Source organism: Saccoglossus kowalevskii, chromosome 17, assembly GCF_978046115.1.
Source record: "Saccoglossus kowalevskii chromosome 17, keSacKowa6.1, whole genome shotgun sequence".
NCBI classification, from domain to species: Eukaryota; Metazoa; Hemichordata; class Enteropneusta; family Harrimaniidae; genus Saccoglossus; species Saccoglossus kowalevskii.
Window position 1 is genome coordinate 236,085 of NC_140657.1, and position 19,743 is coordinate 255,827.

General features: G+C 34.6%; 1 protein-coding gene across 1 annotated transcript in view; it reads left to right on the forward strand.

The window, feature by feature from the left end:
* The window catches only part of LOC100371984 (rab GTPase-activating protein 1-like), a 102,045-nt gene that overhangs the window by 12,716 nt on the left and 69,586 nt on the right, over positions 1-19,743 (forward strand). The window contains exons 3-6 of the mRNA XM_085492480.1: positions 69-303; positions 5,831-6,011; positions 10,090-10,361; positions 12,050-12,116. Of these exons, the coding sequence (XP_085348606.1) occupies positions 69-303; positions 5,831-6,011; positions 10,090-10,361; positions 12,050-12,116 (755 nt within the window). The remainder of the gene's footprint in view (positions 1-68; positions 304-5,830; positions 6,012-10,089; positions 10,362-12,049; positions 12,117-19,743) is intronic.

Consider the following 19,743-nt stretch of genomic DNA (forward strand, 5'->3'; position numbering starts at 1 on the left):
ATATGGTCATATTTTAATGATCCAGATAAATGCAGTTAAAGCAAATGTAGAAATATTAAATATTTTAGATAAAGGCCGGGAAAGATCAGCATCGTCACCAGAATCACCAACAAATTCTGCATTAATTGATGGAGAATGTACAGTGTTTAGTAGAATTGTCTATCTTGGCTCTGCCACAATGAATGCACCTAGAAGTGAACAAGAGGCCACACGCATTATGGGTATACTCAAAGAGCAGTCACATTCACCAAACGCTATTGAAGTTGTCTTGTCAGTACCAGGCACATCAGAAGGAATTGTAAGGTTAGTTTTCACTATAATAATAATTTCTAAATAATCATGGACAGGTGTTTATTAGTCCCCGTTCGGATGAAGTCCGAAAACGGGGACTTATGTTTTGACCTCCGTGCGTGCGTCCGAACTTGTATCTTAGAAATGCCTGGACCAATCACAATCAAACTTCACACATACATCATACATGATATCATACATATGCACATCAATTTGTTTCACGTTCTGATTCAAGATGGCTGAATGGTGGCCATTTTTGTGCTAAACATCATCAAAATCAAGCATTTCCCGGCTGTTTACCGGTACATATGGATTTTGTTCAAACCTATATACGTATATACGTTGGACATTATAGGACCTTGATAAACATCATTTTGTTTTACGATCTGATTCAAGATGGCCGAATGGCGGCCATTTTTGTGTTAAAAAATCATAAAAATCAAGCATTTCTCGGCTGTTTACAGATGGATTTCGTTCAAACTTGATATATACATTAGACATTATGGGACCTTGATGCAAATAATTTTGTTTTTCAGATAACATTCAAAATGGCTGACTGGCGGCCATTTTGTTTTAATGAATGGGCTTCTAGACCCATATTTCCAACTTGTTTTGACTGATTATGTTCAAATTTTAAATATTCTTTATACATCATGTCATAGATAGACAGATATATTGGTTTGACGATCCCTTTCAAAATGGCCGAATGGTTGTCATTTTTGTGCTAAAAAATCATCAAATATCAAGCATTTCTGGCACTTATGGGTGGATTTTGTTCAAACTTGGTACATACATTAGACATTACGGGTTACTGATGCACGTCATTTTTAGTCCCCGTTCAGGCGCAGCCTGAAAAAGGGACTGTATAATTCAGGTTATGTCCATTTTTCCATCTCCAACATTTTCTCAGAAATTATACAGCAGATATCAGTGAAACTTGGCAGGTTGATGAACAAGTCTCTGCTGAGTATGCACGTAATTTTTTTTCCAGATCTGAAAATCCCAAGTGGGTCTTTTTCACGATTTTCATCAAAAATTACCTCTCTCGGCAACATTGACAGAACGTTAACGCATGCTCAGAATAAATTAATTACTGTAAAATACTTTATTTTTGCTTGCAACATTTTTTTGCTATTTTTGCTGAAGGAATGTTACAGTTAAAATAAAATCCAGCGAATATACCCTTTTCTTATATTTTACAGTCAACTTGTCAAAAATCAATGAAAATAAATTCAATACAAAACATCCAGAAAAAGTCTTTTCAGCGAATGGTAATTCCAGCTGAAATAAAATATTTTACAGTAGATTAGATCTGTGAGTAACGCTGCTGTTATTACGGCACGTGATTTCTCCATTGCGTGCAATTTATTATGGTACTGTTTATACATGTATACTGTTCGGCTCGGTGGTCTCATTCACTAGTTGCTAGAAGAACTAGTAACTTTATTTGATTTCAAGAACTTCAAGAAGGCGGCATAAGAAACGTGTTTGCAAAGGTAAGTTCTTCAGCTTCAGCAAAATTGAATGTTTATTGGGGTACGATTGGTGTACATTCCGTGACGTACGGACGTCAATATTATGATGATTGCCAGCTTTATATTCTTGTGAAAAGCCAAAAAAGCAAACATTTGTCTCCAATCTACGAAACTAGTTCGTAAACTGTCAAATTATTGTACATGAGGACATAGCTTTCAACTAAATCGATATCCGGTCTTTTGCTTGTTTTCCGAAATATCCACAACTCGGGGGGGGGGGGGGGGTCCCTGTATCGATCAATTTATTCATTATATAATAGTAGGTTGCCTATGATTATATTCGTATTTTTTATGTTGTGAGCATTAAACTGTTAGTTGTAATGAAGATTTTGCCGATCTCCTGCGATTCAACATGGCGGATGTACAGTGACAACACGTGTATGGACGGTCGGCCGAGTAGTCTGCAACGGACCATGAAATCGCCCGGCGTTTTTTCGGCAGTTTTCTTTTTAATATTTTGGATATTTCATTCACTCCTGACGTATAAAAGAGTCTAATTTATATTTTACCGTAGTCATCGACATCTATTCAAGAGTATGATGTTTATTGTGAATAGCCTGAATGCGTAAGCTTCGTTTCGACAATGAGCTGTGTTATTTCTGTGAACAATGTTTAATTATTCTTTGAATGCTCAGTTTTTTTTTAAACAACTAATTTTTGGATAAAAAAAAAATATGACGTTAAAACGGTTTTCCCAGTCAAAATAGCATAAAGATCTTGCTACAACATCGGTGAATCTCTACAGTACCGCGTTGCGTTCACCACGAGGTCACTGAACCGTATTAACATATTTAAATGAGCCCACGTGTAAATGGAAACATGGCGGATATTGAATCTTATCGAGCATTTACATTCGACCGAAATCATTCGTTTACGATGAAACTAAGTTGAATATTACTTCAAATTCATAAAAATTCAACGAATTAATTTTTTACACGTTATTATAATCATTACTGAATAATAATCAACAATTGCAATACTTCGGAAACAAGTATTAAGTTCAAGTACTAGTAAGTTATTCACTTGCGAAACACAGAATGACCAGATTGTGCTACCGTGATCATTTGCTACCGGTACTAACCACTAAGCAATGTATTCGTGTTTGTATTATTCGAAACTTCTTTTAAAACATACTTTACTTTTCGTTATCAACAAAATTATAAAAAAATAATGCATATTACATTATGTGATTTGGGTGGGGGGGATTTAATTCCAACATTTCACGGTGCCTATGAACCAAAGGTCTTTCACTCTTCTCTGAGTGTGACACCTAAACCAGAGGTTTTATGGTGTATAAACTGGCACTAAATGAAAAGGCCGTTGAACCTTATTCAAATTTATAAATACATGTTATTATGTATTTCATTATGAAAACTGACTAAATTAAATGTGATCTTATTTTTAATTGTTTGAACAGAATGATTTATATCGGTAATGACGTTTTCATCCGATATTAATTGTGCAATTGTTAAAATGCCTACCTACACATTTATTGTTTTTGTTTCTGAAATAGACATTTGTAAAAAAAAAATTAAAAATCATGCTTGATTAAAATTCAAAAAAAAAAGATGTAGCCATGTAGCCCCTTTCTGTTATCTGTTTCCAACTTCTTCCAAAGTAAAACTGGTAAAGGCATGTAATTGCCATACAATCATCATTTGTGGGAAAACTTGTATGTTATTGAAAATCTTTATTTTGTTGTCTGTGATCAAAATATTCTCAAACAATCTGTCTTCTGGTGTCACTACACTGCGCATTTATGCACAGTCAGTATGCGCGATCTCAGCTTACTAAGTGATGATGGTGGTTGAAATGGAAAACTGAATACAAAAATCCAGGAACATCTCAAACGAATTTCCGTCTGCTGTGAATGCATGTTTCGTTGCATCAAATAAATAACCCAATTTTATGACAGAAGCTTGCGATCTTGTGCCAAACAGGGTCAAGTGATTGAGCAATAAAAAATGTGGTTTTATGTATGAGGTTATTGAATGTATCCAAAAACATGGTACCAATGATCTGAAATTTCAGGAGTGCTCGCTGAAGGTTTATCAATCTTGCGTATTGTCTTGTTCATTTTCAATCCTGCATTTCAGTTACTAGAATTTATACTAAAAAAAATAGTTTCTGTTTTTCTTCTAATAACTCGGCCACTCTCAAAAACAAATATTTTTCCATGGTCGAAATGCAAGAAGAATACAAAACTACTGTGATTGCATAGCGATACCTGTAGGGCGATTGTCAATTAGTTCGCCTGATCAACACAGCGTTATACATAGGGCTGATATTGAATCACGGAGAGTAAAATCTTGTGATACTAATCTCTAGAACCACTCAGATTGGTTCATATGTCTTATGAACCCATATGTGTATATCTTGGACAATACTCATTTTAAACTTTTTTTTTTTTTTTTTTTTACAGTGGTGCTGTGAACTGCTTCAATTTCGCAAGGCAATTTTTTCTGGGTTCCTACAACATGGAGTGTCAGGGACTTTATTGAAATGTTGTACACAAATTTCATAAAATCCTGAATATATCTAGAAGTGAAAATTAAATGGTTTACAGTATTTTATACCCATTAATAATGATTCATTGATTGAAATGCAATAATATCACTGCACTAAAAAGACTTCGAACAATTATTGTTACTTCTCCATTGAAGGTTATGAGCAGACCAACCTTTATCACTACTGGCTTTCTTAATTATTACATGTACTTGCTCTGAAAACATAGCTTTTACAATTGTTTAAATTAACAGATGTTGTTCTATGTACAATGAATACATTTTAAATAATAAACCTTACTGTGTTAACAAATTGTATTTGACAACATGAGAATGAATCTGATGCCCAGTGGTGATGTTGAAACAAACCCAGGTCCTGGTAATATACTAAGACCTGATTAACAAACAAGTCATGTACATCAAGGTTCACTCAGATTTATGAATGCAGTTTCTTGAGCAAGTATACCGGTACATGTATGACAAATACAGTGTAGTTTTGTTGCACTTGTGTACTCTGAGATACCGAACATGGGTCAGTGGAAGTTTTTAGTTGTCAGTACAAAACTAGATTATGGGAAATCACTTGATGATGAGTTGTACCCACAAAGAGTACATATTTATTCACCTGTTTGCAGATGTTCCTTGTACTACCTGTATTTTATAATCAAATAACGGGGACTGTGACATTTCATGTCTTGTATTTTTCAGATCAGACTCAAAATGGCTGTCCGGTGGCCATTTTGGTTTAATGAATGGGTTTCCAGACCCATATGTCTGACTTGTTTTGACTGATTATGTTCAAATTTTAAATATTCATTATACATCATGTCACAGATATACGGATATATTGGTTTGACGATCCTTTTCAAAGTGGCCTAATGGTGGCTATTTTTGTGCTAAAAAAATTGTTTTATTTTTTAGATCGGATTCTGAATGGCTGACTAGTGGCCATTTTGTTTTAATGAATGGGCTTCTAGAGCCATATCTCTGACATGCTTTAACTGACTATGTTCAAATTTCATATATTCATTATACATATATTCGTAATGGCAGATTTTGTTTTAATTAATGCTGTTCTAGAGCAATATCTCTCAATACTCATTTGACGATCAGATACAAATGTCAATCATTTAAATGTTAAACAATCATCATATTCCTGACATGTTTATATTCCAGCTATATTACTATAAACAAAAATTTATATCTTAAATTTGATAACTAACATGGACTGTGCCATGCATGGCTTGTTATTTTCAATTTAGCATCCATGTGTCCTTTTGAATGGTGTGTTACACAAGGCCGAGTTGACAAACATTCATGACTATGAGTACTTCAGAATTATTTGCTTCATGTGGTATGCACAGTTTAAATTGTATGTTGATCAAAATTGTAAAGCGTATTTTGTAGGTGCAGTCAAATCCATGATATAAGACAGGTTATGTTATGTCACTTTCACATCATGTTATTCCAATAAAAACATCATTACCTTCATTTCATTAGACTATTAGAACCAGATGGCAAATCTCAGATTTCAGAGTATCCAATCACCAATATACTGTTTTGCTGTCGGGGTGCAGAGAGTACACATGAATTTGATTGTTTTGCTTTTAACACTGGACATGGGAGGCGAGATAATGAGATATTCCAGTGTCATGTGTTCAGATGTGAGGTACCAGAGGCTGTAAGTATATCAATTATACATATTTAAGTACAATGGCTACATACCATACCACAAAACATCATCCTCTATGACAATTTTAGAAATTGGTCACATGAAGAGAAATGATCTTGTACTTTAGTGGGCAATCTTTGTCAGCCAGTGCAATATTATTTCCACATGCATCACGAGAAGAATGACCACAAATTGTGAAGACAACTCAGACAAAAAAATTAGCAAAACACATCCATGATTGTACATAAAACTGTATACATGTAACTGCACTTCAAAAATGGATAGTATAAAAATGGGAATGTCCTCAAAAAGTATACAAAATGTACAAGTTATATGGGTTTTTACTTTACAGCAGTTTACAGTTAAATAATCAATGGTTTCTAGCACAAGAAATTACCAATCAATTACATGTCCATTGTCTACATTGTTTGTGTAGCTGATACCAGTTTATTCATGTTAATTACATGTCCATTGTCTACATTGTTTGTGTAGCTGATACCAGTTTATTCATGTTAATTAGCTAATTTCCATACTTTGCAGTTTGTTCAAATGGGTTGAAGCTTTATACATGCATGTATATCTGTCACTAGTTTGAAATTCATCTGTGAATAATTTGCATATTATTTAACTTCTCAGTTTGAGCAAAGCTAAGGCTGAAATTATTTTATGTTACTTGTTCATAAACATCAAAGAATATTAAATTCATTTCCCACAGGAAGGAGCACTTTCTAGCATTTCAAATTTATGATTAGAATATATTTTCTCAGGCAAAAACAAAAGGAAAAAACTGTTAAAAATTTAAATGACATGTGCATTATGATATGTGTATTTCATTATTCATAATTACATCTAATTACAATCTATTAAATATCTAAACAACTGTTAAATTGTGTAGCTTCTTAAGCTGTGTGCATGTGTTGTGTGATATTGAAATCGTTGTAGAGTGGATGCTTTGAAGGCAGAAAATCAAATCAGAATTTCTACAATAATGCAATTCTATATAATAGTACCATTTTTAAAATTGTCATTATGGCAGATGTAGTTCTTTGATGTGCGAGTTTTTGCAGTTACCCTGTGTGTGTGTGTGTGTGTGTGTGTGTGTGTGTGTGTGTGTGTGTGTGTGTGTGTGTGTGTGTGTGTGTGTGTGTGTGTGTGTGTGTGTGTGTGTGTGTGTGTGTGTGTGTGTGTGTGTGTGTGTGTGTGTGTGTGTGTGTGTGTGTGTGTGTGTGTGTGTGTGTGTGTGTGTGTGTGTGTGTGTGTGTGTGTGTGTGTGTGTGTGTGTGTGTGTGTGTGTGTGTGTGTGTGTGTGTGTGTGTGTGTGTGTGTGTGTGTGTGTGTGTGTGTGTGTGTGTGTGTGTGTGTGTGTGTGTGTGTGTGTGTGTGTGTGTGTGTGTGTGTGTGTGTGTGTGTGTGTGTGTGTGTGTGTGTGTGTGTGTGTGTGTGTGTGTGTGTGTGTGTGTGTGTGTGTGTGTGTGTGTGTGTGTGTGTGTGTGTGTGTGTGTGTGTGTGTGTGTGTGTGTGTGTGTGTGTGTGTGTGTGTGTGTGTGTGTGTGTGTGTGTGTGTGTGTGTGTGTGTGTGTGTGTGTGTGTGTGTGTGTGTGTGTGTGTGTGTGTGTGTGTGTGTGTGTGTGTGTGTGTGTGTGTGTGTGTGTGTGTGTGTGTGTGTGTGTGTGTGTGTGTGTGTGTGTGTGTGTGTGTGTGTGTGTGTGTGTGTGTGTGTGTGTGTGTGTGTGTGTGTGTGTGTGTGTGTGTGTGTGTGTGTGTGTGTGTGTGTGTGTGTGTGTGTGTGTGTGTGTGTGTGTGTGTGTGTGTGTGTGTGTGTGTGTGTGTGTGTGTGTGTGTGTGTGTGTGTGTGTGTGTGTGTGTGTGTGTGTGTGTGTGTGTGTGTGTGTGTGTGTGTGTGTGTGTGTGTGTGTGTGTGTGTGTGTGTGTGTGTGTGTGTGTGTGTGTGTGTGTGTGTGTGTGTGTGTGTGCGCGTGCGCGCGCGTGCGCGCGCGTGCGTGCGTGCGTGCGTGCGTGCGTGTGCGCGTGCGTGCGTGTGTGCGCGTGCGTGCGTGCGTGCACGCGCGCGCGGATTGCTATATGTTGCAAGGACAAAAATACAGATATATAGCTACTTCCGAGGACATACACACCTTCCGAGGACCTTTTTCATAGTCCTCGGAAAACATATTTTATATTAATAGTTAATTCGATTATTAATACGTTTTGCGTAGCTTAGGTTTAGTATCGGGGGAAGGTATGGTTCACGTTATATTAATATTAATATAATTATACCATACCTTACCCCGATACTAAACCTAAGCTTCGCAAACATTTCTATGTTCAGTCACGGGATATTCAACTCTTGTTTAATTAAACTTAATTAAAATGCAATTCTCCATTGTATTGCATTGTAATTGAGTTTAATTAAACTCCAATTAAAACGCAACCCTATATAGGAACGCGTTTTAATCGAGTTCATATCGCAACTATATTAAAAGTTAATTCAACTATATTAAAAGTTAATCCAATGGAGTCCTCGGAACATATTGCAATACAAGTATGTGTGTGTGTGTGTGTGTGTGTGTGTGTGTGTGTGGGTGGGTGTGTGTGTGTGTGTCCGTCCATTCGACTGATGTCTCAAGAGCCGTATGTTGGTTTTTAATGAAACTTGGTATAAAAATGCTCTGGGCCAATGTGCAGATTTGGTTAGATTAGGTTTTGGTTGAAATTCGTACATATTAATTACCTGATTTGCATGATAATTAGCTAATTTTTAGCTGTTCCTTGACTGTTCCACTTATATCTAAAGAGCCATTCATTAGATTTTGATGAAACTTGGTACATAGATGCTCTGGACTATTGTACATATGTGATTAGTTTTGGGTAAAAATCCATGAATATAATTAACCTAATTTGCATAGTTAGCCAATTTTCAGTTTTTATGCTGATATCACATGTACTAATTATTGCATTTCAATGAAATTTGGTACATTGATGTTCCAGAACAATGCACAGACCCGCTCAGTTTTGGGTTGAAATCAGGTCATATTAATTACCTAATTTTCATAATAAATCATAAATTTTGGTTCCAATCACATTACAATGAAACTTCGTACATAGATGGTGTGTAACAGTAGTTAACTTAATTCAATGAATCTTGGTACATATGTACTTTAACATAATGTACTGATCAAATTAGTTTTAGGTTTATTTAAATCTATAATAATTACCTAATTTGCATAATAATTTACTTTTCAGCTTTCCACTAATTTAGTTAGAATTAATTATCACATTATAATGAAACTTTGTACATGTGCACCCTGAAACAATATACAGACCTAAATCTATGCATAATAATTGCTTAATTTGTATAATAATTCATTTGGTTCATTGAAGTAATTCACAGACATGAATAGATTAATGTTGATAAACATGCATATTGATTATCTATTAGCCCATTTTTGATTTCTAAAAAAAGCAGAATTGAATTCATCACAGAGGTGCTCTGGAACTAATTAGACTAAAAACCATGGATGAAAAATCAAATGTATTTTCTGTATGTATTATAAATTTTGATAATGTGAATCACATTTTTTTCATGTTATGCATCTCAAATAGCAGACAAAAATTAGTTGCCAAGCTTCTTGTTGAAAAGCAAATCTTAAATTTTGAATTAATTTTAATGTGTCTCCAATATTCTCAGCACACGAGAGTTCTTTCTAAGCTTTCTTTGATTTAAAGTTTATGCGTCCATTTGATATGCTCATAACTACCTCAGGAGGGTGTTGTTGTAAAGTTCATTGACCCTGCTGACAATCCCTATCATGAGAGCATATACATGTGTTTTTACTTTAGTTATCAGTAAACTATGAATTATTATCATATATATTCATTCAGTTTTTGATCTGCCATTTTGTTTTTAACACAACAGAATGGAGGTTGTGTTCCCGGTATGTTGGTTTGCAACTTGTAAATTATCGTACAGGTGAAAAATAGGAATTAATATTTTGTACATTTAGATCTGTTTGTTTGATGAGCTTGTCAACTCTTTTACATGTAATAAACTGAAAATGTGAATTTATTTATTTTTGACATTTTCTAGGTTGAGAAGATTTTGTTGTGTTTTGCTCAAGCATTTCGTCGCGTTCCTAGAAGTCCATCTTCTATTTACACACCGCCTCCGACTCCAACTAAAGACCTGAGTAATCTGTTCACATTTGATGTGGGCTTGGATATCAAGGAAGATGTGGACGGCAAAGGCGGCTATAATCATGTACCCAAAGAAAAGAACTGTTTTAAACTGCGGCAAGACTATGTAAAGAAAGTTATTGTTACTGTTCAACAAACATCAAATATGGAACTAGTCATAGAAAGGTTGGTAACACATCCTTCTATGCTTCTGTTTACTCGAATTGTGTGTGGTTGGCTGGATACTCAGTGGATTACAATATTTACATTACCGTATTGAGGGACACCAAAATAGATTACAATATTTACATTACCGTATTGAGGGACACCAAGATAGATTACAATACTTTATTACAGTATTCAAGAATACCAAGACAGATTACAATACTTTATTACAGTTTTCAGGAATACCGAAACAGATTACAATACTTCATCACAGTATTCAGGAATACCAAGATAGATGACAATACTTCATTACAGTATTCAGGAATACCAAGACCGATTACAACACTTACATCAAAGTATTCAGGAATACAAAGATAGATTACAATACTTACATCACAGTATTCAGGAATACCAAGACAGATTACAATACTTACATCACAGTATTCAGGAATACCAAGACAGATTACAATACTTACATCACAGTATTCAGGAATACCAAGACAGATTACAATACTTACATCACAGTATTCAGGAGTACAAAGATAGATTACAATACTTACATCACAGTATTCATGAATACCAAGACAGATTACAATACTTCATTACAGTATTCAGGAATATCAAGGCAGATTACAATACTTACATCACAGTATTCAGGAATACCAAGACAGAATACAATACTTACATCACAGTATTCAGGAATACCAAGACAGATTACAATACTTACATCACAGTATTCAGGAATACCAAGACAGATTACAATACTTACATCACAGTATTCAGGAGTACAAAGATAGATTACAATACTTACATCACAGTATTCATGAATACCAAGACAGATTACAATACTTCATTACAGTATTCAGGAATATCAAGATAGATGACAATACTTCATTACAGTATTCAGGAATACCAAGACAGATTACAATACTTCATTACAGTATTCAGGAACACCAAGACAGAATACAATACTTACATCACAGTATTCAGGAATGTGAATACAGATTACAATACTTCATTACAGTATTCAGGAATATGAAGACAGATTACAGTACTCACATTACAGTATTCATGAATACAAAGACAGATTACAATACTTACATCACATTATTCAGGAATACCAAGATAGATTACAATAGTTACATCACAGTATTCAGGAATACCAAGACAGATTACAATACTTACATCACAGTATTCAGGAATACCAAGATAGATTACAATACTTACATCACAGTATTCAGGAATACCAAGACAGATTACAATATTTACACCACAGTATTCAGGAATACCAAGACAGATTACAATACTTACATCACAGTATTCAGGAATACCAAGATAGATTACAATAGTTACACAACAGTATTCAGGAATACCAAGACAGATTACAATACTTACATCACAGTATTCAGGAATACCAAGATAGATTACAATACTTACAGCACATTATTCAGGAATACCAAGAAAGATTTCAATACTTACATCACAGTATTCAGGAATACCAAGACAGATTTCAATACTTACATTACAGTATTCATGAATACAAAAACAGATTTCAATACTGACATTACAGTATTCATGAATACAAAGACAGATTTCAATACTGACATTACAGTATTCAGAAGTCTTACCAAGCAAATTGATAAACATGTACATTTCCTATTTGGGCAATGTATTACTAAGCTAATTGTGACAAACTATATGTGTTTCAGATGTTTTGGTTTGCTCTTAGCACCTGGACGTAATGTGAAGCATGCTGACATGCACCTACTTGATATGGTAACTATGATTTCACCATACTATTCAACCCTCTCCACGTTCTTTCAAAAGAGGTCTTAAATCAAATCTGAGCAAATTATACAATATTCATATATGCAACAGACTCTGTGAGTCATTAGAAGCATGTCCATGACATTTCTCACAAAAAAAACAACACAATTATAATTTTAAAATCTCAGACGAGTGACTTCCCATTTAGTTGCCATATAGTCACAAGTCTATAGAGTCTATTTGAACATAATAAGTATGCCCAGAAAGTTGGTATTAAAATCAGTTTAGGATCTAAAAAATAAAAACATTTGTAATATACGTTATGAGCTAGAATATCGAATGCAGTTAACAGATTAGCATAAAATTACATATTTGTTAGCTCCGCTGTCAACTTAGTCAAGCAGAGCTTATCATATGAGTGATTGTCAAGCGTGTCAACTTTTTACTTTTTTGAAAACTACAAGCCTGAATGCCTTGATACTTAGTATGTATGTACCTTGGGTAGACCTCTTTTAGATTTGTTAATTTAGTGATGATATTCTTAATTCTCTAATACTGGTGAATATTTTTGTCATTTTTGGTAAAAAGTGATATTTTCGACTTCTTGTTAAAAACTGCAAGCCGATTGTTTTGATATTACATATATAGGTACTAATGTGGACCTCTATCAGATTTGTTCATTTTGTAATGATATCTTTGATTCTCTAATTTTGATGAATATTTTTGTCAATTTTGGTAAAGTGATACTTTTCGAATTTTTGTTGAAAACAGCAAGTCCCATTGCATTGATACTATGCATATTGTTCATTTTCTAATGATATCTTCAGTTCTTTAATTGAAATGTGCATTGCTATCAGTGAAGCTATTTCAGCCGACAGGCTGCTTGTTATTGTTCATAAAACAGAATACAATAAAAACAGCTATATCTATTTCATATTGGAATGTACAGGGTTTAAACAAAGACAAAATACAGGATAAACACTTTATCAATCATCTTACAGACAATGATATCATTAGTTTAGGGAAAACATGGTTAACCAATGAAAATAAAAACGTTAACATTGACAAATACTGGGACCATTCAATAGTACGTAAAAAGCAAAAACGGGGCGGGCTGACAATTCTAATTCGTAATTCAATAAGGAGTGGTATACAAATAATTGATACTGAGCACGAAGATATGATTTGGTGTAAATTACAAAAACGTTTTTTCAATATGCCCACAGATGTATACATATGTTTTGTATACAATCCACCAGAAAATTCCAACACCAACTCAGACACATTTTTTGAACGGTCAGAAAAAATAATTAGTGAGATGGGTTCAAAAGATTCTATTTTAATAATGGGAGATATAAATGCAAGAACTGCTTTACTCCATGATTTCATTCAAAGTGACAGTTCAAGACATGTACCACTACCTCAAAATTATATGATAGATACTAATTTGAACCGCTGTAACATAGATAAAAACAAAAACAGCTATGGAAAACTATTATTAAAACCAATCCCAATAAAAATATTCACAAAAACAAACAAAAAAAGAATCCCTGATGGTTTGATAAACAATGCAACCAGAGTAAACGTGATTTAATGGCTTGTGCAAAGTTGATAAATAAATTTCCATTTGATATGAAACTAAGACAAACTTTTTATTCTAAAAAGAAAAGATTTAAGAAACTTATAAAACAAAAGAAAAACAAAATCCAAGAAAATTATCTTAATAAACTCAGAACTCTTCAACAAGGAAATTCAAAAGAATTTTGTAAAATTATTAAACATATGAAAAATACAGATCAAAATAGTGATAATCCAATTTCAGCAACTAAATGGATGGAATATTATGCAACACTAAACAATAAAAAAGATGATAATAGTTTCCAGGAAAATATAATGAAAGAATTATCAGAGCATGAAGAGAAAATGAGAGTAAATGATCACTTAGATAAGGTTAGTGGAGCACTGAAAATGCTAAAATCCAAAAAAGTGCCAGGCTTGGATGGTTTCTGTTTAGAACTATTAAAATACAGCTCAAACTATTTAATTAATTCACTTACCAAATTGTTTAACTTAGTTTTGAGTAGCTCAGTTTTCCCAGATATTTGGAATTTAAGTTGCATTACTCATCTTTATAAAAAAGGAAACAAATTAGACCCTCAAAATTACAGGGGAATATCAGTTCAAGTTGTATTGGCAACGTCTTCTGTTCCATTATAAATAAATGCATAAACTGTTTCATTGAAGAAAATAAAATACTCAAAAACAACCAGGCCGGCTTCAGAAAAAAACACAGAACAACTGATCAAATGTTTGTATTAAAAACTCTAATTCAAAAACACATTAAAAATAAACAAAAACTGTTTGTTTTGTAGATTTTGCCAAAGCATTCGACACGGTATGGAGAGTAGGGCTATTTTATAAACTATTAAAAAATAACATTAATGGCAAGATTTACAAAATAATAAAAAACATGTATTCAAAAACAAAAGCTTGCATTAATATAAATAATTATATAACCAAAGAATTCACTATTAATAGAGGAGTAAAACAGGGATGTATAATTAGCCCAACTCTTTTCAACATTTTTAGTCCCCATTCGGACGCAGTCCGAAAACGGGGACTTATGTTTTGACCTCCGTGTGTCCGTGTGTGCGTCTGTGCGTGCGTCCGGACCTGTATCTTAGAAATGCCTGGACCAATCACAATCAAACTTCACACATACATCATACATGATATTATACATATGCACGTCAATTTGTTTCACGATCTGATTCAAGATGGCTGAATGGCGGCCATTTTTGTGCTCAAAATCATCAAAATCAAGCATTTCTCGGCTGTTTACAGATGGATTTTGTTCAAACTTGGTATATACATTAGATATTATAGGACCTTGATGCACATCATATTGTTTTACGATCTGATTCCAGATGGCCGAATGGCGGCCATTTTTGTGCTAAAAAATCTTAAAAATCAAGTAAAAAATCTTAAAAATCAAGCACTTCTCAGCTGTTTACAGATGGATTTTGTTCAAACTTGGTATTTACACTAGACATTATGGGACCTTGATGCAAATAATTTTGTTTTTCAGATAAGTTTCAAAATGGCCAACTGGCGGCCATTTTGTATTATTGAATGGTTCTCGTGCCATATGTCTGACTTGCTTTCCCTGATCAGTGTTCTCCCCAGGAATTTAAACCACTGTGGCGGACAAATTTGCATATGATTTGCATATCATTTACATAATAATAGAGATTGACCAAAGCACATTTACACCGACATAACAAACAACATATATTTTCAAAAACAATGTTTCACATATTTATTTGCTTCATACAGTGTTATAAACACTATTCTTTTGGATTATTAATGAGCTCAGTCACAGTGCAAATATTTTTTCTATTGGAGTCAAAATATTACGTTTCACAATTTAGAAGAGTTTGAATTTAAAAATGAAAAATTGTCAAATCGAAATGGAAATGCTGCAGACTATTAAAAACAAACAAACAAATAAATTGTAAAAGGCTAAATGAAACGCATTTGAAACGTTTCAGCCAGGAATATGTTCTCGAATTCCATGATCATCAAAGTTACGACGTGACTTCGCGATGTTATACACCGGTTATACCAATAATTCCTCTTACTCAGTCATGCCATGAAAAAATGTTACTTATTTTTTTTATATGAAATAAACGTAAAATTTGAGCGATTATTTGTTATCACTCGATCGTTTTGGTGAAAAACAAAGACCGCCATGATAATTGTGACGTATTAGTTGACCGGCATGTGTCCTCTAACCCGATGGGTCAAAAATGCCATTAACCAATCAGAATACCGCATGGTAATGCCGGCAGAACCTGAAGTTTTCCGAATGGTAGTGATCCTAAAAATTACATTGCGGAAGTAAAGCGATGTCGTAGCATGATGTGTTGGTATGGATTTCAGATGAAAACTGCATGATGGTTTTCGAAATAGGTGATACGCAATTTTTAAAAGGTAAAAGAAGTCTTGAAAGAAGAGTTTTTACATGATTCGCGATGATAAAAGTTCAAATGTATTTTACCCAGTCACGCAATAAACACATTGTTTTTTTCTTGAGTAGCGTAAACAGATCGTGAACTCCGCTTTGCCCATGTAATATATCGGGGTGGAATTGATTTTGAAAAAATGTTAGCTTTAAATCTAAAGACTGCGTCGATTGTTAAAGTATTTACTTACGAACAAAGAGGTGCTAATTTTACAAAATTAACTTGTATTGTTTATAAGCCACTACCACATCGTGCGACTACGTCTATTGTTTACAAATTATAATCCACGACTGGCAGGATGCGTGTCGGTCGGTACGTCGGACAATAGTCCTGGTCGGAAGCGTGGCAAGATCCCTGATAGCAACGTATTTCTTTCTATATTTCGTAATACAGTTCACAGGATGAACAATCAATAGCACTGTGGCGGTCTTACTAATCACCGTGGCGGCTCGAGACCACAGTGGCGGGCAGGAAAAGCAGCGTGGCGGCCCCGCACACAAATTGAATGCCGGGGAGAACACTGCTGATTATGTTCAAATTTTAAATATTCATTATATATCATGTCATAGATAGACAGATATATTCAAAATGGCCAAATGGTGGCCTTTTTTGTGCAAAACAATCATCAAATATCAAGCATTTCTGGCATTTATGGATGGATTTCGTTCAAACTTGGTACATATATTAGACATTACAGGTTCCTGATGCACATTATTTATTTTTCAGATCGGATTCAAAATGGCTGTCTGGCTGCCCTTTTTATTTTAATGAGTGGGCTTCTAGACCCATATCTCCGACTTGTTTTGACTGATAATATTTTCAAATTTTAAATATTCATTATACATCATGCCATAGATAAACGGATATATTGGTTTGACTATCCTATTCAAAATGGCCGAATGGTGGTCATTTTTGTACTAAAAAATCATCAAATATCAAGCATTTATGTGGATTTCGTTCAAACTTTTTATTTTTCAGATTGGATTCAAAATGGCTGACTGGTGGCCATTTTGTTTTAATGATTGGGCTTCTAGAGCCATATCTCTTAAATGCTTTGACTTATATTTAAGTTTTATGTATTCATTATACATCATGTTATATATATACATGTATTCAAAATGGCTGATTTTGAATGCTGTTCCAGAGCAATACAAATGCAAATGTCAATCATTTTAATGTTAAAAAATCCTATTTCTGACATGGTTATATTCCAGCTATATTACTATAAACAAAACTATATATCTTAAATTTGATAATTAGTCCCCGTTCGGACGCAGTCCGAAAACGGGGACTTATGTTTTGCCCTGTGTGCGTCCGTCCGTGCGTCCGTGATCACCTGTATCTCGAACATGCATGGACCGATTAAGTTCAAACTTCACTCATACATCACACATTATATGGGACATATGCACATGCATTTTTTTCATGATCCGATTAACGATAGCCGAATAGCGGCCATTTTAAGGCCGAAAATGCATCAAAATCGCACATTTTCACCATTCCGGACCCGGATCTCAGTTATGCATGGACGGATTTTGTTCAAATTTGGTACATACATTAAACATAATAGGACCTTGATGCACGTCATTTTTTTTTTTTGGATCGGGTTCGAAATGGCCGACTGGCGGCCATTTTGTTTTAAAGAATTCAGTTCTGGATCTGTATCTGAGACATGCTTGGATTGATCGAGTTCAAACTTCACACACACAAGGTACATCATGTCACAAATATGTATGTGCATTTGTTTCATGATCTCATTAACGATAGCCAAATGGCGGCCACTTTAAGGCCGAAAATGCATTGAAATCGCACATTTTCACCATTCCGGACCCGGATCTCAGTTATGCATGGACGGATTTCATTCAAATTTGGTACATACATTAAACATAATAGGACCTTGATGCACGTCATTTTTTTTTTCGGATCAAGTTCGAAATAGCCGACTAGCGGCCATTTTGTTTTAAAGAATTCAGTTCTGGATCCGTATCTGAGACATGTCTGGATTGATCAAGTTCAAACTTCACACACACAAGGTACATCATGTCACAAATATGTATGTGCATTTGTTTCATGATCTCATTAACGATAGCCAAATGGGGGCCGCTTTAAGGCCGAAAATGCATTGAAATCGCACATTTTCACCATTCCGGACCCAGATCTCAGTTATGCATGGACGGATTTCATTCAAATTTGGTACATACATTAAACATAATAGGACCTTGATGCACGTCATTTTTTTTTCCGGATCAAGTTCGAAATAGCCGACTGGCGGCCATTTTGTTTTAAAGAATTCAGTTCTGGATCCGTATCCGAGACATGTCTGGATTGATCAAGTTCAAACTTCACACACACAAGGTACATCATGTCACAAATATGTATGTGCATTTGTTTCATGATCTCATTAACGATAGCCAAATGGGGGCCGCTTTAAGGCCGAAAATGCATTGAAATCGCACATTTTCACCATTCCGGACCCGTATCTCAGTTATGCATGGATGGATTTTGTTCAAATTTGGTACATACATTAAACATAATAGGACCTTGATGCACGTCTTTTTTTTTCGGATCAAGTTCGAAATGGCCGACTGGCGGCCATTTTGTTAAAGAATTCAGTTCTGGATCCGTATCCAAGACATGTCTGGATTGATCAAGTTCAAACTTCACACACACATGGTACATCATGTCACAAATAGATATGTGCATTTGTTTCATGATCTGCTTAACAATAGCGGAATGATGGCCATTTTAAGGCCGAAAATGCATCAAAATCACGTATTTTCACAATTCCAGAACCGGATCTCAGTCATGCATGGATGGATTTTGTTCAAATTTGGTACATACATTAAACATAATAGGACCTTGATGCACGTCTTTTTTTTCCGGATCAAGTTCGAAATGGCCGACTGGCGGCCATTTTGTTAAAGAATTCAGTTCTGGATCCGTATCCAAGACATGTCTGGATTGATCAAGTTCAAACTTCACACACACATGGTACATCATGTCACAAATAGATATGTGCATTTGTTTCATGATCTGCTTAACAATAGCGGAATGATGGCCATTTTAAGGCCGAAAATGCATCAAAATCACGTATTCTCACAATTCCAGAACCGGATCTCAGTCATGCATGGATGGATTTTGTTCAGATTTAGCACAATGTGTTGTACATATGCAGGTGCATTTCGGTCATGATCTGCTTTGAATGTATATGTCACTCAAATATGAACGGAACGGGGACGTGTCATTGACAATGACTTGTTAACGGGGACTGTGCCATGCATGGCTTGTTATTAATGATTTAAAGGATAGTTTGGATAATGCTAATACTGAATCACCACTTCTGAATAATAACACTGTTAACTCTATTTTATATGCAGATGATTTAGCCCTTATTTCCACTACCCAGGCTGGTCTACAGACATCATTAAATACACTAAATGAATATTGCAATAAGTGGAAATTGAGTGTGAACCTTTCAAAAACACAAGTTGTTATCTTCAGTTCATCTACATTGAGAAAAAAATACCAATTCAATTTTGGAAATGATAACATTAAAATAACAAACAGTTATACATATCTAGGAATCACAATAAAATCAAATGGGAGTTTTG